We start from the raw sequence: 21,719 nt of genomic DNA, 5'->3' as shown, positions 1-21,719 counted from the left end.
AGACGGGTCACATGATTAAAGAGCTCCATATGATGAAGGATTCAGGTGCAGAAAAAACACACATGCAGCAATACTAAGAGAAAAAAGGGTAAAAGGTATGTATAATGGATATACAAGGATAAATAAAGTGCCAATGCTTCAAGTCTTTCTTAAAAATATCCAAAAAATCCCACAAAGTGACCCCCTCACAGTAATAAACTGTCACAGAATAATAGCTCAAAATCTTAGTTTGGAGGCCACATATTGAAAACCTGTTCAAAACCGCTTACCCATAGCTGATCAGTATGCCACACGTGTAGCCCCTACGCGCGTTTCGCGTGGGCGTCGGGGGGCTACACGTGTGCCATACTGATCAGCTATGGGTAAGCGGTTTTGAACAGGTTTTCAATATGTGGCCTCCAAACTAAGATTTTGAGCTATTATGCTGTGACAGTTTATTACTGTGAGGGGGTCACTTTGTGGGATTTTTTGGATATTTTTAAGACTTGAAGCATTGGCACTTTATTTATCCTTGTATATCCATTATACATACCTTTTACCCTTTTTGCTCTTAGTATTGCTGCATGTGTGTTTTTTCTGCACGTGAATCCTTCATCATATGGAGCTCTTTAATCATGTGACCTGTCTTTATGTATTTTTTGTCAAAATTATGAATTTTTGAGAATAAAAATAATTTTATTATTATTTTTGGTGGAGGTCTTTACTCCATGTGTTTTTGTATACACAAAATGTATAGTCTATAGCCCAAGAGACGCAGGTATGCAATGCAAAAGAGATGAATACACAGTAGAATATTTTAAAGGGAATCCGTCAGCAGGTTTTTCCTATTTACCGTATATACTCGTGTATAAGCCGAGATTTTCAGCCCATTTTTTTGGGCTGAAAGTCCCCCTCTCGGCTTATACACGAGTTATACACCGGGGGGTTCGGCGAGGGAGGGGGAGCGGGGGTGTTACAGAATCATACTTACCCCCTGGCTCGGTCGCTGCAGCCCCCCCCGCCTCTCCACGGTCTCCCTTCCTGTCTTCAGCGGTCACGTGGTTCAGCTCTTTAAACTCATGAATATGCGCATATTCATGGGCGTAATGAGCAGTACCACGTGACCACTGAAGGCAGGAAGGGAGACCGGGAGAAGCGGGCTGGGGGGGGGGCTGCAGAGACCTGCTGGGGGGTAAGTATAGCGATAATCACCTGTCCCCGGTCCATGCTGCTCACCGCTGTCTGCGGAGTCCTGTGTCAGTGACGTTTAGCCAGCAGAGGGCGCTGTGCCCTCTGCTGCCTTAACGTCACTGACAGACGACGTGGCAGACAGCGGTGAGCAGCATGAACCAGGGACAGGTGAATATCTCAGGTGCCGGGTCCTGAGCAGGAGAGGCGAGTATGGCATTTTTTGCAGCAGCATATGGCGGGCATAATATATGGAGCAGCATATGGGGGCATAATATATGGAGCAGCATATGAGGGCATATTCTGTGGAGCAGCATATGGGGGCATATTCTGTGGAGCAGCATATGGGGGCATATTCTGTGGAGCCATTACCTTTATGGAGCACTATATGGGGCATATTATTCTATGGAGCATCATATGGGGCATTATTAACCTTTGTGCATTATATGGGGTGTATTTTGTATGGAGCATATTATGGGGCCCATCATGAGCTGTATGGAGCATTATATGGGGCTCCTGATTCAATATGGATATTCATAAACATTTAACCTACTGATGTCTCAATTAATTTTATTGGTATCCATTTTTTAATTTACCAGTAGCTGCTGCATTTTCCACCCTAGGCTTATACGCGAGTCAATAAGTTTTCCCATTTTTTTTGTGGCAAAATAAGGGGGGACGGCTTATACAGGAGTATATACGGTTATCTGAGAGCAGTATGATATAGTGGCTAAGAGCCAGATTCCAGGGATAGGTCACTTATTAGGTTGCGGTGTGTAGTTTCAATACAATCAGTTTTATAGCAGGAGATTATCACTGCAGGGGACTAGGTGTCATGTGCCAGACAATCTAGGCAATCTGTGTAACCACGCCCCCATCTGCGATTTGCAGCTGTCTGACAATGTACATCGGAAGCTGCCAATCGAGGTTGTGGGCGGGGTTATACAGAGCTTAGCACTCCTAGATCAGCAGACAAAACAAGGATTGTATAAAAACTGTATCAAGCAGACTAGTAAGTGACACATTGCTGGAATTAGGGCATTTGTCCCCATCTCATGCAGCTCTTAGATACGATAGCAAAAATCTGGTGACAGATTCCTGTTAATCTATTTGAGCAAAAGAAAAAAAAAATACTCTATGTATCTCAAATATTTCAAATATTTGAGAGTTTTTCTGAAATGCCCCAATACTTTCTCAAAGAGTGTAAATTTACAGCTATAGCAGGCAAGATGCGAGGAAATCAGTTCCTTATGGTCTCCAGATCCTTATGGTCTCCCTTTAGCTTGGTCAACATGTTAGACACTAATCTAGTATTTTCCAATTATGGCAAGAGCAGGGAATTAATAAAACAGAATGCAATTGCCCAATATTTCATTCCTATTACTAGCAAATAAAAAAAAAAAAGCAAGTGAGTGGCGAATACAGGTCGGGAGACTACACAGCCAATAATCCTAGTGGATGAAGTATCCCTGTAAGCCGCCCTTAGTCACATATCATCTATATACTAACGGAATAAAGCACATAATCCTATCCACAGACCCTCACCTTGTGTGCAGTGTTCTGGTAACTTTTATTGTACAGTCTACCTACTATTGCAGGTAACAATATAAATAAAAAAAAAAAAAGGTCTTAAAAACTTGCCCAAATATGGTTATTGAAAAGGAGTAGAAAAAAAAAAAAAAAAAAAGGAAAAAAGATACGAGTTGGGAACTGGTAAAGTGCAGGAAAAAAAACGAAACTGAGGTTTACTGGGTTATATCCTGATATATAGAATTATAAAGAAATCTCTATTATGTCCTGTTATTACTGGTTGGCACAAAGATTTCTAACTGGAAGATCAGGTCAACAGCAGCATTAACGTCAGGGACGATGTGATCTGGCTCCACCAAGGCGGGATCAATCCTGAAATCCCGATGACCGTGAAACACTGTTTCGGTAACGGACTGTGATGGATCGGCAGGCACTTCGGCATGAGGATTGTAGATCCCGGTGCAGACAAGGACGGACTTACACTGAGTAGCGCTGGGGAAGTCCAGCTCACTTTCCCAAGCTGCCTCCGCCTCCTGAGGCACTGTGGCTACCCGGCCTCCGGAGCCGGCTTGTACCAACGTCTTGGAGCCTTGTCTGGAGTTCCTGCTCTGAAGGTAGCGGTTGTAGAGGTTAGCACCATAGATATCAGTCATTAAGTTGTCCCTGCAGAATAGAAACCAGGAAAGACGTTTATAACTTAACATTCAGACTCCTGTAACAATATGCGCACAACGCTGCATGCCAGCCAGCCAACTACTACTGGAGGGGGGGGGGGGGGGGCACGCAACCAAGAGCTGCATGTCAGCCAACCAGCCAGCCACTGAGGGGGGGGGGGCAACCAAATGTTGCATGCCAACCGCTGGGGTTAGGGGGGAAAACAAAAGCTGCATGCCTGCCAGTCAAACAAACCCCTTGGGGGTCAACCAAAAGCTGCATGTCAACCAACTACAGGGGAGGGGTGAGCAACCAAAAGCTGCATGCCAGCCAGCCACTGGGGGCAACCAAAAGCTGCCTGCCAGACTGCCAACCAACTACAGGGGAGGGGTGGGTAACCAAAAGCTGCATGCCAACCAACTACAGGGAAGGGGTGGGCAACCAAAAGCTGCCTGCCAGACTGCCAACCAACTACAGGGGAGGGGTGGGCAACCAAAAGCTGCATGCCAACCACTGGGTGGGGGGGGGGCAACCAAAAGCTGCCTGCCAGCCAGCCACTGGGGGCAACCAAAAGCTGTATGCCAGCCACTGGGGGTTGCTGGGTGTAGTGATGTAAGCAATTCATGAATTTTGTATTTTTCGGGGCCAAATAGAGGCTTCATTAATCTGCAGCATTAGCCTGCACGTTATCATAGTGATCGGCAGTAGGCGTCCTTTGTAGTCATGACTTGCAATGATTACACCCCCCCCCCCACTGACACTGTAAAGCGATATATTTTCGACATATTGGTTTCATCTTTCCCAAGTAGAAAGCACCAAAATTATTTATTCCACAACATCTTTACACGACGTGTCCCAAGCAATACTAAGTGTTGTAACCAGGCAGCCAGGCGCCAATTGGTTTCTCGCAGGGGCAGCTCCATTCACTCCAAGAAATTTAAAAAAAAGGCTCATGACATGGCCACCGCTTTGTCTTGGGCAAGTAAATGATAAATGACCATTTGGTCGCCCCCCCCCCCAATCTAGATGGAATAGTGACACTGTGAAGCAGAATAGCATTTACATAGGTAATTACCCTATAGCATAGAGAGTCTGCACAGGCTTATCCCACCGCATCTCCGCGGCTTTGGTCCGGATGAGGTATTCTGCATACTGATAAGTCACCTCGCTGGGTTTCCCCATCAAGGCCTCATATTTCAGCTCCTTCCCTGTTATCTTCTTATAGATGTTCTCTAAACAAACCATGAAGATCCCATGGCCAAACCTGCAATCAAAAACAGCCATTTTTGAAAATTTCTTCAAATGTTTCTCGATCTGATACGAAGTATAGTGGAAACGTAAAATATTATAACCCCTTTCCAATGCAACCAATTTAAAAATTTTTTTTTTTTCTTCCCCTTCTTCCAAGAGCAATCTTTCTTTTCTGTCGGCATAGCCATAAGAAAAAGAGGATTTTTGGTACTCGCACACAAGGGAGAGTACTTTGTCCCCCCCCAATGAATGCTACAAGGTAGATTTTTATGGGAGAGTACCAAAAACACTCTTTTTGTAGACTCCTCATTGGGGACTTGGGAATCATGCAATGTCCTACAGCAGTGCCTGGGGTGAGAAACAAGAGTTGTAGAAGAGACGCCTTGTGATAAGATGGCCCAGGAGGTTTTCATTGCCCAAGTATAGTTAGACAACCCCCTATAGAGTTTGATAAAACAATCACAGAAAGTAACTAACTATAATTGGTCAAATTGACTACGCCCCCAGAAGAAGCACGATTGCGAAACGAGCATTGGGGTCCCTCTCTCCACGTCTTTATCAAGGTTGGTTCCTCTATTTTCTGTATGCCTGCTGACCACTTGGCTTTTATACCTATCAGGATCTTGCATCTTTCCATGGTCACTGCTTTTTCAATTGCACTAGACTGTTTTGCACATTTTTGTATTATAAATGGTTTCCTTTATTTATTCGTAGGTCTGATATGACCACGTTGATGCACTTGTCACTTTATATATTTTGTTTACGTTATACCGAAAGAGGTTTTTATGATTGCTTTTACTGTGCACTATTATCTATTCTATTATTTCTAGGCACTGTTTTTCGGTGCTTCCTTTGTATCCCCGTTCATACTGCACCCACACACACAAATGATACACCATTTGAACGGTAAACTTGCCCCCTTCAGCAAGAAAATAGCCAAACAAACCACACATCCATGATTTGATCACAAAATACAGTTTAAACATTCATTTTCATAAACCTGCAATAAGGAAAAATGACCTGCAGGTGGCACCACAGTACCCCAAAGCACACTACCAACACATTTGCAAACATGCACTGCTTTTTCGCTGATTACTTCGCCCCACACACATACACGATACACCATTTGAAAGGTAAAGTTGCCCCCTTCAGCAAGAAAATAGCCAAACAAACCACATATCCACGATTTTATCACTAAATACAGTTTAAACATTCATTTTCATAAACCTGCAGAAAGACACAATGACCTGCAGGAGGCACCTCAACCGGAAAACATTTTTTGGCCTCTACTTATCAAAACAATTTATTGTATTACCAATCTACATATATAAATACCTGTGTTCATCAGCTCATGAAATACATTTACATTTCACCAGTTTGCTTTTTCTGAAATTGCCTGCACCCCTGATGACCAATGTGCAAAAATTTTGCACGGGCCAAGCTAGTATGTATATAATTCTAAGTACTTTCTTTGGATTAACTTTGCTTGTAACCTGTTTTGGCACAATTATTAATTAGCATACCAACCATATTGGATGTGGCACTTGGGTGTCGCCATTTCCCTTTTTTACTATAGGAATTTTTCATCCTGCATTTTTGTTTGTCATTTATGTATAATTAGTAATAAAAATTGAATATATTTATTTTTTCAATTATTTGCTCTTGCATCCATTTTTTCTTCTTGGTTATTTATAATTGGTAAAGCTCTTGCCTGGGAGATCGGGCATCAGCCATCCACATCAGATCCATATTACAAGCCAGCAGAGGGATGTGTGGATTATTGTCAGGTTGATGGGGGTTGGCGGGGTGACCACCAGTCAGTAAAACATCGATGATTATCTGAAGGTTGGTTTCCCATCTAATAGGCTCTCCAAAAAGAATCACCGCTGAAAGAGGAAGAATGCAACACATAACCTAGAATTAATAATTATGCACGATTGTATGGTAAAAAAATAATTGTATAAGCCTAAAAATTGGAACTGAATAGTCAAGATCCACTGCTGGCAGCTGCCTTTGCAATTGTGGATGAATGATGTCCCAGATGTGCTCAATGGGAGACAAGTCTGGAGACGCTGTAGTGGATGGTAGCATGTTTAAAGGCCCCGTCACACTAAGCGAGATCGCTAGCGATATCGCTTAAGCGTCACCGAGTTTGTGACGCAGCAGCGATATTGCTAGCGATATCGCTAAGTGTGATACTTACCTCCGACCGGCTCCCCCGCTGTCTATCGCTGATCGCGCGAGAACGTCCAGGGCAGTTTCTTGTCGGCCACTTCCTGCTGGCGCCGACGAGTGACGCGTGCGGGAGGACTTCTTCATTGCCGCGTCTGACAGGTAAGTAACGACCGCTGCTGCATCGCTGGTGAGATCTGCCTGTTTGGCAGCTCACTAGCGACCATTTAGCGATGCACCAGCGATCCTGACCGGGTCGTATCGCGGTCGGGATTGCTGGTGCATCGTTAAATGTGACGGTACCTTATGCCATGCAGGTTGCTCACAGCAGGACCAGCGACATGCGACCATAAGTTATGTTGTTGAAAAAATAAAACCAAAAAATAAAAAAGGCTCCTGGGACACTTTGGAGAAGAGGCCGTTCTACTGGTTCTATGAATGATCCATTCTGTACTGCAAGTCAAATTGGACGTCACATACCAAGCATGGGATATCGAACAGTGTTCACACAAACCATCAGAAGCAGTTTATGAGCCAGACGTCCAGCTACAGGTGCTCCACTCACTTCCCACCACCGATCTTAGGCTGCATTTTGCTCGTGCTGCTAGGAGCATCCTGTGTCCACTGATCATGTTACTATGGCCTGCAGGGTCTCCGAACTCATCTCTCAAATGCATCTGGGACTTCATTGGTCAGTAATTGCAAAAGGAGCTGCCAGATGTGGATCTTGATGATTTGCCCAAGTGCATTCAGTGTGGCAGAACCTTCCATATCCTCACTGATAGCAACCAAATCTAAGTGCAGGGATTTCTGCATGTGTTTCTCACTCCTCACTGAATAGTTTTTTGTTTTTTTTATTTTGTTTCCATTTTTTTACATCATTACCATGTCTATCCATCCTGTCATTTACACAATTTTACGTATTTTCTGTCTCGCTGAGGACAACAGAAGTAATGATTCTGGTAACAGACCAACCTCAGAGAATAATAATGTTTTAAAAGTCTAAAATAACCCGGCTTCTTGTGCAGCTCTGTCGTTCCCACCAAACATTAACCATGAGGGATCATTATAATCAAGATAATATGTGTCCGATATCAGGAGGATATGGATAGGGTTTGGGCTAAAATTATATTTTTTATTATTGGGTTTAATTACAAATTCTGCCCCGTTTGCCTTTTATGGCCTCTGTGTTGCACTGTCTACTGCTGACTGCAGAATGAATTAACGGAGAATCCTTCAGTAAGCGCACTCTGACTTTCCAATGGAAAAAAACAAAAACAAAACAAAAGAAAGATACAAGAATAGCATACCTTCTATTTTTGGAAGCTCCACCGCTGTAGATGGCTTTAAAAGACAAAACACAAGAGACATTACGGCAAAGTTACTTCTCATGAACTGGTTAAACGTTATTAAAAACTTTTTACACACAAAACAGAACAGGTTTTATGGCTAAAGTTAAAGGTCACAGCCCGAGGGGAACCGGAATTATGTCCGAAGCTGATAATCCGGCTGGCACTAGGTCACAACGACACGGAAAACTAAATGGCAATGTAAGAAGGTAGAGACAAACACACGTGGAGGAGAACGGTATGAACAATTCATCATCCAAAAGGTGAAAAATAGAAATGCTCAACATTTACCAGAATTTTAGGTCGTCTCCTATGGTCCACCATGTCCAGGAAGGGGTAAGACTCCCGCACAGAGTCTATTGTGATAGGATTCGAAAATCCTAAACTGAATGCTAGATTAAGGAAAATGAATGAAGACAAAAAAACAGATGCAAGTGGCTTCCAAACCCCGAGTTTCCCCAGTCTATTTGCCTTGCTTTACCTAAATTGACATCGGAACATACTCCTTTGGAGTACAGATGATGGCAGTGATGGAGGAGTCCTCCAAGAATTGATTTAGAAAGTCTTGAACCTTGTCCTCCTCCACCCACTTGAACTCTAAAGTTTGGAGACACAAGGACCATTGCAGCTGGAGTTTACCACTTCTTGTAAATGTTCACTAGAAAAAGATTATCCTCATTTGTTTAGGACTTAAAGTGAGATTATTACCCGGGAAATCTAGATCAGAGACTGACCCGTGACTGTCTCCATGTCAGTACTTGCTCAGCAGTCTACACCGCCAACTCTGGAGAGCCATAGGAGGATTAGTGTGAGTTTGGAAGAGGACATCATCCATGGGTATACAGGTCATCTCCCAAACACTCTGCTTCTATCATTGGCGGTTAGGATCATTTTAGGGCAATCTTAAACTTCTGCAGGCCAAGAATCAGTTTGGGTATAAAGAACAGTTCTTCATAAAGCAGGCAAGGTGGTCTATGACCAGTGGCAGATGTTGTGGTGGCCTGAATCCAGACAATACTTGAAGGTCCTAGGTCTTTTTGGAGAACAGGGACCCATCATGCTCCGTTGTCAGTGAAGGTGTGTCCACACATGCACAGCTCTCTCCATTAACCAGAAAGTTTCTGAGCTCACTTGCCTGACAATTTTCAAAACTCCCATACCAGTGAATGAAGACAGACACATTGGTGGCCAACTCCTCTCCATTCTTGATGGTCCACAATAAGGTCCTGCTCTCCAGATAAGATGCAGGTCCCAATGGGAGAATCTTGGCATAACCTGCAGGCACCAAAGGTTTTAAAGCATTACGGACCCTAAATGTCTCTAAAGTAGTCCCCTGAGGTCAGGGTCAAACAATGACTACAGAGTTTGCCATAAGAGAAACTATATAGCAAATAGTCTTTCAGCAGGCCAACCATGACGTCAGAGCTGTGGACGGATGTTCAACAGATGTCAGATTCTCGGATAGGTCTAGCTTTGTACTGAATGTAGGGGTGGGGGTGATCATATTAAAAGGGATACAGAAAAAATGTACACGTGCCCCTGTCTCGCGGCGGTAAGACAGCCACAAGACATGCAGCCGCGGGGATTCGGACATAGTATTCAAGCATGCCGAAGTCACTGTTAGCACCCAAGCATGCTCACATAACACCTTATCCAAGCATGTTCGCTCATCACTATTTGCTACTTTCTGCATAGGTTACTGGCCACCTGTGCAGCCTATCAGAGGTGGCCAGTATCCCAGGCAATGAGCACAGCTCTGAAGCTGGCTGGGTCGTTGGATCTGGTCAACGATGCCTACCCTACTAGCAGCACTGGAGAGGACACAATACCGGCCAACAGCTCAGCCATATGGTTACTCCGAACTGTCAATCTTCAGGAGCACAATGCTCCCAGGCCAGCAGGAAGCCAGGAGGCAGCAGGGGAGCAGTGTGCTCCTGATGATTCAGGGATCTTGAAAACAACCTTTTAATAGAACAGGACGTCTGGTGAGTACACATAGTAGATCTTAAGATCACTGAAAACTGTGCTTGTCCCTAGGGATGACAAAATTCTCCAAATAAAATATCTGTCTCCAGAACTAGCAGGAAACTACCACCATTTACGAGGTATTGTGGCCAACCAGTAAAACCAACTCAATCTAATTTTCTCATGTGATATCACAATAGAAAGGATACTACTTTGCAATATCCAGAACGGGTCCTTGTCCCGACACCAAGACACATTTATCGTGATACTGTCTGAAGGTGCGCAGAGGACTGTGAGACATCATCACCTGATCCTGCGAAATCTGGAAAAACGGAGGTGGTAAAATGAACAATAAACAGCGATATCACACGACCATATCACATTTATGAGAGTGCAAACTAACGTAAAACTTGACTTTCAAAAAATAAAAATAAAATTACTGTATAGGCCATTTTAGCTCTTTGCACGTTCCTATATAGCTGGGCACTTTGAGAAAAAAAGAAAAGAAGTCACCTGTATTTTTAAGCTGTGGGCCTATGAACAAAGCAACTCTTATGTCAGGGCTGTGGAGTCGGAGTCGTGGAGTCAGAGCCCATTTTGGTGGAGTCGCTATCATGGAAATTGAGGAGTCGGAGTCAAAGGTTTGGCTTACTGACTCCACAGCCCTGTTATACACATCTCATCTTCTACACAATGATGGCGATGAGATCCACTCACCGGCACACCAAGTATATCCGACAGCTGATCGGCTTTGGTCTGACGAAGGCAGTTTCCAGCATTAGTGACAAAGACGACCGGCACCAAGAATTGTCCTTGGCTATTCACCAACTTCTGAAAGGCTTTTTTGGCAGCAGGAATCGGGGTCTTTCCTCGGACCAGTACCCCATCAATGTCAAACAACAGTCCAAACGTCGGCTGGAAACTTGACTGAAAATAAACAAAATGCTTTGGGTCAACAGTTGTAGCCAGGGAAAACTATGGTTGGCCGTACGACAATGTAGAATTACATGCCAGCCATTAAAACCCAGCATTACATAGGTCTATGGACAGGTGGGAGTCACCAGATTTAGGAGTTTCTCTTCGTTTGTGGTTCTTCACCTTAAAGTCCAACCATATCTCCCTCTTGCCCATTATGGCCAAAAGTGTATGTATTCTGGATTGGAAAAGGGGAAAATACCCGGCTTACCTCTTCTAAGAGAGGGGGACAGGTTGAAACCCAAAGGGTGAATTGTCCTCTGCCCCAATATCGGCCAATGGGGGTACAGTTAGGAAGTCCTTGTACACTTTGATGAGTGGCTGGTCAAGGCAAGATTATTGGGTTTAGCCAACATTAATCTTAGGCGTACAGTTAGCCTACAAGATGGTGGAGGGTCTCTCTGTGACATACATATGCCATAATGGGTCATCATAGTGAGGCATGATCAATGCCATTTTTCACATTTCTGATCAATAAGCCCTGTGCGCGTCATTACCTGCAGTCCTGACCTGCCTACATCCTTCAATAACAAGAAAGCCTATTCATCCCTAAGGAAACATTTTTTGGACTCTTAGATCGTCTAATGTTCACATCCCAGGAACACCATGTATCCGTACAGAATTACAATACATAATTTACACCAATCTGTACAAATAGTTCAAATGATGCAATATATAATGATTGGTTTTACAGTTTTCCTTATAATTACATATTAAACCAGACTAAACCACTTTACACTGGAGTCTCGTACCCAACCGCTGCCAGATCAAGACTTCTCGAGGTTCCTAAGCCAAGCGTTCTCGAATCACCCCAGAAGACACGACCATGTACAGTCACGGTCAATAGGAGACATGGACAAAGTTTTGGTTTTCAAAGTTTGCTGCTTCTGTGTTCTTAGATCTATCACTATGATGCATTTTTTTTACTGTTATGGTCAACATCTCATAAGTATTTAAACTTAACAAATCCATCAACTTTATGCAAAGCCTCAATATTTACAGTCTTGTCCCTTATTTTTCAAGACTTCTGCCCTTCGCCCTGGAAGCTGGATATCATCTTCTAGGCCAAACCCTGACTGATGACTATTTATTCTTGTCTGTCCTCCCACTTTTTGGAGGATTGACCACAGGTTCTCACTGGAACCTTCCTGGTTAGAATTAAAATGTCAATGTTTTGTTCACCGAGCCACTTAGTTATCACCTTTGCCTTGTGACGTGGTCTCTATCATGCTGGAAAAAGTATTGTTCATCAACAAATGGCTTCTGGATCGTTGGGAGAAGTTGCTCTTGGAGGACGTTTAGATCCCATTCTTTATTCATGGCTGTGATCTTTGGCAAAATTGTGAGCGAGCCTCCTCCATGGATGAAAAGCCCCCACACATGAATGTTCTCAGAAGGCTTTACTGTTGGAATGACATAGAACTCATAGTAGGGCTCACCTATTCTTCTCCGAACAATCATTCCTCTAGATGTCCCAAACAGTCTGAAGGGGGCTACAGGAGAGACATTTCAGGAAGTACAGTGATTGGAAGAGTGTAGTTATTTTCTCTGAGGAAGCCTCCTTCAGACTGTGTAGGACATCTGGAAGAATGACCATGGACAAACAAAAATACAGAAATGGTGATAAACTCCAAGAACTGATTAGACAATAACGTGTCATTTCATCCACAAGATGATAATCCCACTGCCAGGGCGAAGGGCAAAAGTCGTGAAACATAAGGTCAACACTGTAAATGTTGAGACTTTACATAAACTTGATGGATTTGTAACTAAAAGGTGTAAAATCTTATAGTTGTACTTCAGTAACCAGAGAAACATCCGACTACAAGAACTAAAAGACACAGAAGCATCAAACTCAGCGTCACACCTCTTGGCCATGACTGGATACGATCATGTCTTCTGGGGTAATTTGAGGTAACTTGGCTTAGGAACCTTGAGAAATCCTAATTTGGCAACGATTATGTACGAGACTCCAGGGTAAAGTGGTTTACTATAATTATAAGGAAAACTGTAAATCCAGTCATTGCATTATTTCAACCCTTTGACTTGTACTAAATGGTGTAAATTATATGTTATGATAGTTTAGGGATGGATACATTAGCTTGTGCCAACATTGTGATAAACTCCAAGCAGCGATTAGGTAAGAATGGGCAGTTGGTCATCAGTCAGGATTTGGCCCAGAAAATGATATCCAGGCACCAGGGCAGAAGTCTTGAAAAATAAGGGTGAATATTGGAAATGTTTATACATCACAAACTTGATGTTTGCCAAAAATAAAAACGAAAACCGTGAGCCACTATACAGTGCTAACCGACTCTCCCGGAAGAAGGCACGGTGCCGAAACGCGCGGGGTGGGTGGCGCCACAGAGTTTCAGGCAACCTCGTGGGCATTTATAGTACTACAGGGTGGGCCATTTTTATAGATACACCTAAATATAATGTGAATGGTTGGGGATATCAACTTCCTGTTTGTGGCACATTAGTATATGGGAGGGGGAAAACTTTTCAAGTTGGGTGGTGACCAAGGCGGCCATTTTGGATCCAACTTTATTGTTTCCAATGGGAAGAGGGTCATGTGACATCAATCTTATTGAGAATTTTACAAGAAAAAACAAACAATGGTGTGCTTGGTTTTAACATAACATTGATATGTCGCAGAGGTTAACACGTGAGGAGCGGATAGAAATTGTGTTGATGTCTGGTGAGTGCAGTACCCGGGTCATTGCAGCAGATTTCAATGCAAGACACCCTACGCAAGAAAACTGTCACCATTCCCATTATATTCAGGAGTATCCATATAAATGTCCCACCCAAAAAAGTTTGTCTCATCACTAAACATAGTGCTCTGTGTAAACTGAGGGTCCTGTTCCAATTTTTGGTTTTGACCATTCTGCAAATTCAGCGTGCCGATCTGGGTCACCAACCATTCCCATTTTATTTAGTGGTATCCATATAAATAACCCCCCCCCCGTACTTATTTCTATTTTGCCCTGTACCTCCTGTCCCTGATTTTGGTACACAAACTTCATGGACATCTGTCTTATTCCCTGGTCTGGATACACCGTCTCTCCAGGCTATATTATTGGGTAGATTTCATTGCACACTTGGCACTTTTTGAGCAAAATCATTTACTATTCCACCCTTTTTGGCTTACCTCTGTCACATCCCTAATTTATGTATATGGTGTGTGTGTGTGTGTGTGTGTGTGTGTGTGTGTGTGTGTGTGTGTGTGTGTGTATATATATTTATTAAATACAAAGAGAGCCACCACTTTCCATACATCAGCCATGTTTTGACCGCTGCAGCTAATCACTGCCTCAGTCATGTGATGCAAGGCACATGATAAGAAGTAAGCAGAGACAAGCAGGGGCTGGAACATTAAGTTTGCATTTTTTGTGTAAACCCATTTGATGAGGTTTGCCAAATTAAAGAAAAAAAATCCTTACACATCTCTTTAAAAGGGATAGTGCAGGATTTCAAAAAGGAATATGCCATTTTTTAGAGGCAGCTCTACTCTTGTACAAAGGCTGTGTCTGGCATCACAGTTCAGCCCCCATTTAAGTGAATAAAATGGAAATGCAATACCAGACTCAGCCCATGAGAGAGAGTGGCGCTGTTTCAAGAAGGGTGGAAAACAAAAACGCAGATATTTTCTGACTTAAAGCATTCCCCTTTAAAAAGGAAGTGAACTACCAGACTTTCTGGACAGAAGGGCTTTCACTATATGTCGTGTATGTATATACAGAGCTCCGCACCTGGGACACACAATGTTCTTTTGTTCTATGGAAAGGAAACTAGTGCACTGAACTGATCACACAATTTGTAGGCTGCATCCTCGCAGCATTTCCACCTGTGAACCATGACCTTGGGTGCTATAAACAAGCTTGTTGCCCCAAGGTTACATAAATCATTTAATGCAGCAGCCCCCCCAAGGTCATAAACCAGCCCTGGAGCAAAGGTCCCATAATGTGAGGAGGTCACAGTCCTGGAGTGTATATATAGAAGCGGAGGATATAAATAGATGGGATCTGTGACTACAATCTATCCCTAGGTTTTCTGTGAGAGACACATGTACTAACGGTGATTCTGGCGCTGCATTCTTGTACTGACAGTTGTTCTGGTTCTGCACTTATGTAAGGATCTGGATCCAGCGTAGGAGCATAAAGCATATACATTTGTTAATATTTAAACTGTTATCAGAGATTATGTTGGCGGTCATAGTTAGGAGTGCCAGGCAGAAATCACTTGGGTCCATCGTACGTGGCTCTGGCAATGCCTCGTAGTTTCCACCGTAAATGTAAACCACAGTGCATGTGTGTTTACAGAAACTTAAAAAGGTTTATCGCCAACACCAGTGATTCATGGCCAAAAAGGAATATCAGTGTCTGTATGCCAACGACCATAAGTGGACAGGGAGACGGAAGCAGTGCAGCGCACCGCACTAAGCTGTGTCCATCATCTCTCACCACCTGTGGCCAGCCCGGCATATACAGATATTCCCAGTAGAGTTATGAATGGTTGAGAAAGGAAATCGCCTTTACAAAAGATTGTCTGTTTCTTATAGAAAATAAAAGGCATAAAGTAAAAAAAAAAAAAAAAAAAAAAAAACAAACATAAGTGATGGAATAAATTAACGGCCTCATCATTAGACGAACCAGTAATCAACTAATCAGGAACGCTTGTATAAGACATGTCAGCAATCACCCAATGAAGGAACATAACGCTCCGGCGATTGGATCATTCATGCCAGCATTAAAATGGTTATCGCAAGCATATCGCCCCATGTAGTCAGGCGATAATGATCATACTAACGACTGTTTCGTCCTCTTACAATTCTAGTTTTGGCTATTTAATGGTACAGGTCATCTGGTACAAATGCACATTAAAGGAAGAGATCAGAAAGTTACCCATTAATTAATGCAGGTTTTTGTTACATGTATTTTTCTTAAACTTTGGCAAAATTTCTTCTGCCATTTCAGGAAGAGTTTTCAACAGGCTCATTATCAACAGAGGCAGGATTACAATAACTGATAACACAGGATGTCACAGCTCCCCTCCTCCCTTCACAATGGCACAATTGCATAAGTTCATTAGATACTTCAATGCAAAATACAGGACAAGAGTCTCTTCGTTGTCATGTACATACAGTACATGTGTTGTTTCCTGACAAGAATCAGTCTAGAAAGTCCCAATTTAAAACTTGCAAGATTTCTAAATTTGACACACCCTTGTCTCTCATTACAGGAAGGTGTTCGCTTTGAGATGGTTACAATAAATCCTGTCTTTAGTAATCTCGTGATCACTGCAGGAAAGATCGTAAAAAGACAATGAAACAAATTACTGTAATCCAATTATAGGAGAAGATCAGACGGCTATAAACTAAAATCCCCAGATAAGGAGTGGACAGAAAGAAATAATCAAAGGACATACACAGAAAGGAAATGGTCTCAAAGTATCCTTAAAAGTTTTACATTGAAGCATCTAATGAGCGTGTGCAAAAGTCATTCTGAAGGGTGCATGTACCCACACCATTACATTTATGTCCTTAGGACACAGATACAGTTGAATACAATGGATGGTGGAGCAAGGAGCCACCAGATTGCTACTTCATCCTGCTGTCTAAGCAGAGGATGAAGGACCCTCAGGTATGGTACTGTTGAGGGCACATATACAGAGGCATCTGTGAATCACTTACTGATGGGGGGTCTTCAGTGCATGAATGAAGCGGACAGAGGACTCAGAGTGCAATGAGATATATATTTTAATTATGGGCAGCATGGTGTCTCGGTGGTTAGCACTGTTGCGTTGCAGCGCTGGGGTCCTGGGGTCAAATCCCACCAAGGACACCATCTGCAAGGAGTTTGTATGTTCTCCCCGTGTTTGTGTGGGTTTCCTCTGGGCTCTCCGGTTTCCTCCCACGTTCCAAAGACATACTGATGGGGCTCACAATCTACATTCCCTATCGGGGACAGTGATGATAATGTCTGCAAAACGCTGCGGAATAGGACAGCGATGTATAACGATTATTATTATTTTTCAGTCTCAGAAAGAACAGTCCCATGAATGATCGGGGGGGGGGGGGGCGCTATTTTGGATAAATGTATTTTCTTTGGATGGAAGTGAAGATCAGAAGTGCAGAATATGACACTGATCGGAAGCGAGCGGCTGTCAGAGCAGGAGACACTCAGCGTCCTTACAACCTGCTGATTACATAATTAGCTTTCCAGTGGGAGCGAGACCCCCCAGAGGAAGGGAGGACAGAGCCGGAATCATCACAGGTCACAAATATAAAAGCCGTCCTACACCGTGCACATGAAGTGGAAAGGCACGACCTACAAAATAATCGCCATTTCATTCATTACTAACAGGGCGCTGTCATACGGCCATATAAATCAGACCACAATGCCCGGACTGGCCAGCGGCCCGATAGTGACAGCTGTACAGAAATATATGAAGCTCGGGTAGGGAGAGCCGCCGGCCAGTCCGGGCACCACGCTCCCATCACGGTCAGATCTATACGGCCGTCTGGCTCTGCCTTTATAAAGGACATTTACTACTATCAGTAAGGCAGGTATGGCCTTCAGCTGAACACTCCCATCAGGGGCTCTACTGCCCCGACCCCAAGGCAGAACAGGCTCAGCTGAAGCTGAAAAACCCGCTGACACATCTGACAACCAACCCTGACAACTGTGATGGCCCAAGAGCCGGCACAGACACAAGGGGCCCCTGTGCCGGAACAGTATATGGGCCCTCTGCAGTCCAATAACTCATCATAATGCATCATTCCCGCTGCTTTGGAGCGGGCAGTGGTCCCTTTACCTCGTGAGCCCCAGAGCGGCTGCACTAATGGTATGTCCGCCCCCATGGGCACTAGATTATCAGCAGAGCCCCCCTTGCATCGTGAGATTTATTAAAGGCTTAGAGGGGTTGTCCCAGCCTCACAATACTGACAACTTATCCTCAGGGTAGGTCATCCTACAGGTCACATTATAGGGGTCCAGCATCCGCCAATACCACCGATCATTTATCACCTCTGGGAGCATCATTACAGGCCAGGAGTACCATGGTGGTGCCGGGCACACACTACCCACTGGCCGGGGGTATTGCGGTGGTCCCGGGCACACACTACCCACTGGCCGGGGGTATTGCGGTGGTGCCGGGCACACACTACCCACTGGCCGGGGGTATTGCGGTGGTCCCGGGCACACAGTACACACTGGCCGGGGGTATTGCGGTGGTCCCGGGCACACACTACCCACTGGCCGGGGGTATTGCGGTGGTCCCGGGCACACACTACCCACTGGCCGGGGATACTGCGGTGGTCCCGGGCACACAGTACACACTGGCCGGGGGTATTGCGGTGGTCCCGGGCACACAGTACACACTGGCCGGGGGTATTGCGGTGGTCCCGGGCACACAGTACACACTGGCCGGGGGTATTGCGGTGGTCCCGGGCACACAGTACACACTGGCCGGGGGTACTGCGGTGGTCCCGGGCACACAGTACACACTGGCCGGGGGTATTGCGGTGGTCCCGGGCACACACTACACACTGGCCGGGGGTACTGCGGTGGTCCCGGGCACACAGTACACACTGGCCGGGGGTATTGCGGTGGTCCCGGGCACACAGTACACACTGGCCGGGGGTATTGCGGTGGTCCCGGGCACACAGTACACACTGGCCGGGGGTATTGCGGTGGTCCCGGGCACACAGTACACACTGGCCGGGGGTATTGCGGTGGTCCCGGGCACACAGTACACACTGGCCGGGGGTATTGCGGTGGTCCCGGGCACACAGTACACACTGGCCGGGGGTATTGCGGTGGTCCCGGGCACACACTACACACTGGCCGGGGGTACTGCGGTGGTCCCGGGCACACAGTACACACTGGCCGGGGGTATTGCGGTGGTCCCGGGCACACAGTACACACTGGCCGGGGGTATTGCGGTGGTCCCGGGCACACAGTACACACTGGCCGGGGGTATTGCGGTGGTCCCGGGCACACAGTACACACTGGCCGGGGATACTGCGGTGGTCCCGGGCACACAGTACACACTGGCCGGGGGTATTGCGGTGGTCCCGGGCACACAGTACACACTGGCCGGGGGTATTGCGGTGGTCCCGGGCACACAGTACACACTGGCCGGGGGTATTGCGGTGGTCCCGGGCACACAGTACACACTGGCCGGGGGTATTGCGGTGGTCCCGGGCACACACTACACACTGGCCGGGGGTACTGCGGTGGTCCCAGGCACACAGTACACACTGGCCGGGGGTATTGCGGTGGTCCCGGGCACACACTACACACTGGCCGGGGGTACTGCGGTGGTCCCGGGCACACAGTACACACTGGCCGGGGGTATTGCGGTGGTCCCGGGCACACAGTACACACTGGCCGGGGGTATTGCGGTGGTCCCGGGCACACAGTACACACTGGCCGGGGGTATTGCGGTGGTCCCGGGCACACAGTACACACTGGCCGGGGGTATTGCGGTGGTCCCGGGCACACAGTACACACTGGCCGGGGGTATTGCGGTGGTCCCGGGCACACAGTACACACTGGCCGGGGATACTGCGGTGGTCCCGGGCACACAGTACACACTGGCCGGGGGTATTGCGGTGGTCCCGGGCACACAGTACACACTGGCCGGGGGTATTGCGGTGGTCCCGGGCACACAGTACACACTGGCCGGGGGTATTGCGGTGGTCCCGGGCACACAGTACACACTGGCCGGGGATACTGCGGTGGTCCCGGGCACACAGTACACACTGGCCGGGGGTATTGCGGTGGTCCCGGGCACACAGTACACACTGGCCGGGGGTATTGCGGTGGTCCCGGGCACACAGTACACACTGGCCGGGGGTATTGCGGTGGTCCCGGGCACACAGTACACACTGGCCGGGGGTATTGCGGTGGTCCCGGGCACACACGTTGCACCTTTCCTGCCTGTACCCCATATCACTTCTATGGACAGTGAGCTCTGTGCATACAGGGACAGCTCTTCCTATGGCCTGACATCACACTGGCCTGTATCCCCCACACCACAACCATACACAGGAATGTGGCAGCCTCATTTCCTGCAGGTCAATAACAATCGCATGCGATCTTGCCCCGATCTCACTATCGCGATAGCCCCCGACCCTCCCCCGCTCCTCGTACACCTGGGCTATAAGGATGAATTAGCGAATAAGAGCTACAACCGTCGGCGTTACCTGCGACTCGTCGGTGGCCAGACAGATCCCGGCCCGGGGGTGCCCCCTAATGGCTCCACGTGTACTCAGAAGCCGCAGCCCCCGACAGAACGGCCATAGCCCCTTCATCCTGTCCGGGACACCTTCACCTCCGGGCTCTGTAGCGCCCCGTATCTGAGCAGGTGGCCCCGGGATCCTCCGTTGTCAGCGCCGCTTGCCCGCCGTTACCTCACTGCTGCTGATGTGTAGCGACTCCCGGGATATAGCTCAGCTGTGCGCGGACCCCAGCCAATCAGTGACAACTGCACGATTACAACCTGCCAATCAGAGAACACACACAGGTCCCGCCCAGGACCAGCCCCTATATGGGGACAGGAGACACTTCCGTCAGAGACAATAACAGTAGCGGCGGCGGGAGGAGGTGACGGGCAGCAGCGGCCCCAGAGTCCCGGCCCTGTGCACCTACACGGGAGGAGAATGGAGGCGAAATGCAACAAATATCTATATCCACACACACACAGATAGATATATATTCTATGGCCCTCACCCTGGATCTGCCCCCATCCACCTTCCCTATGCCATGGACTTCTATAGCCCCATCCTGGATCTGCCCCTACCCAACATCCCTACAGTCCCTATCCCTATTCCCTTTTGTACACTTGCTTTGGCAAAACTAATGTGTATTTAGTCCTGCCAATAAAGTTTCTTTGAATTATATACACACACCCACTCTACATGTACTGTATATATCCTCACACAATCCAATATATTATACACTCGTGCGGTTTTCGTGCGTTAACGCATCAAATATCTAAAAAAAAAAGCCAATACCAGGAAGTCTCAAAATCTGCTTTATTTAAAGCATTACACACAAAAAACGCAATTAAAAAAATTTTTTTTTAAAGGGAACCAGTCACGTGAAAACCCCCTGCTATTAACCTGCCGGCGCAGCTATTGTGCAGGTTGCGGCTAGTGGGGCCAAGTGTACTCAGCTTGTAGATGGAGAATCTGCAAAAAATTAGGCTATTAGGCAAGTATTTTGACCATAATTCTGCACACAATGTACACACACAAACGTACAGAAACATGTACTCACAAGCACAGAGACACAATCAGCTATTCATCTGCTGAAAGTCAAGAGAAGTAAAAATACAATGAAAATGGGGTGTTATTACACCCCACAGGAAAGTGGGACCCTCACAGGAAAGTGCGATGTTCCCCAACTCACCCATCTCCAGCTGCTGCACCATTGTGTCCTGATGGTTGACCAGAGACAGGCTGGAGAACAAACTGCTAAACCCTAATTATTATTACACTTATATAGCACAATCATATTCCGCTGCGCTTCACAGACATCATCACTGTCCCCATTGGGGCTCACAATATGAAATTCCCTATCTGAAGTGTGGGAGGAAACCGGGGAACCAGAGGAAACCCACACAAACACAGGGAGAACATACAAA

At 46.1% G+C, this 21,719-nt stretch overlaps 1 protein-coding gene across 1 annotated transcript; it reads right to left on the bottom strand.

Moving 5' to 3' along the window:
* Positions 1–1,190: 1,190 nt before the first annotated feature.
* LOC141088265 (haloacid dehalogenase-like hydrolase domain-containing 5) lies at positions 1,191–20,546 on the bottom strand. Its single transcript, XM_073574270.1, has 8 exons — positions 20,278–20,546; positions 10,806–11,015; positions 10,298–10,410; positions 8,415–8,508; positions 8,085–8,118; positions 6,314–6,488; positions 4,427–4,615; positions 1,191–3,360 (listed from the first exon to the last, which is right to left on the bottom strand). The coding sequence occupies exons 1-8, from the start codon at positions 20,383–20,385 to the stop codon at positions 2,958–2,960; spliced, it is 1,326 nt and encodes a 441-aa protein (XP_073430371.1). The 5' UTR covers positions 20,386–20,546; the 3' UTR covers positions 1,191–2,957.
* Positions 20,547–21,719: the final 1,173 nt, after the last annotated feature.

The sequence above is a fragment of the Dendrobates tinctorius genome, unplaced genomic scaffold (assembly GCF_039654945.1).
Source record: "Dendrobates tinctorius isolate UK_male_01 unplaced genomic scaffold, ASM3965494v1 ptg000038l, whole genome shotgun sequence".
Classification (NCBI taxonomy): domain Eukaryota; kingdom Metazoa; phylum Chordata; class Amphibia; order Anura; family Dendrobatidae; genus Dendrobates; species Dendrobates tinctorius.
This window is presented reverse-complemented; position numbering and strand designations above follow the sequence as displayed.

What these genes read in the sequence shown, in the direction of transcription:
- LOC141088265 (XM_073574270.1), bottom strand. Translation starts at nt 20,385, where the DNA reads ATGAAGGGGCTATGGCCGTTCTGTCGGGGGCTGCGGCTTCTGAGTACA. An exon ending in GTTCTGGATATTGCAAAGTA is followed by an intron (nt 8,509 to 10,297) that starts GTATCCTTTCTA and finishes TCTAGCATTCAG; the next exon opens with TTTAGGATTTTCGAATCCTA. An exon ending in CAGACTCTCTATGCTATAGG is followed by an intron (nt 3,361 to 4,426) that starts GTAATTACCTAT and finishes TCTATTCTGCAG; the next exon opens with GGACAACTTAATGACTGATA.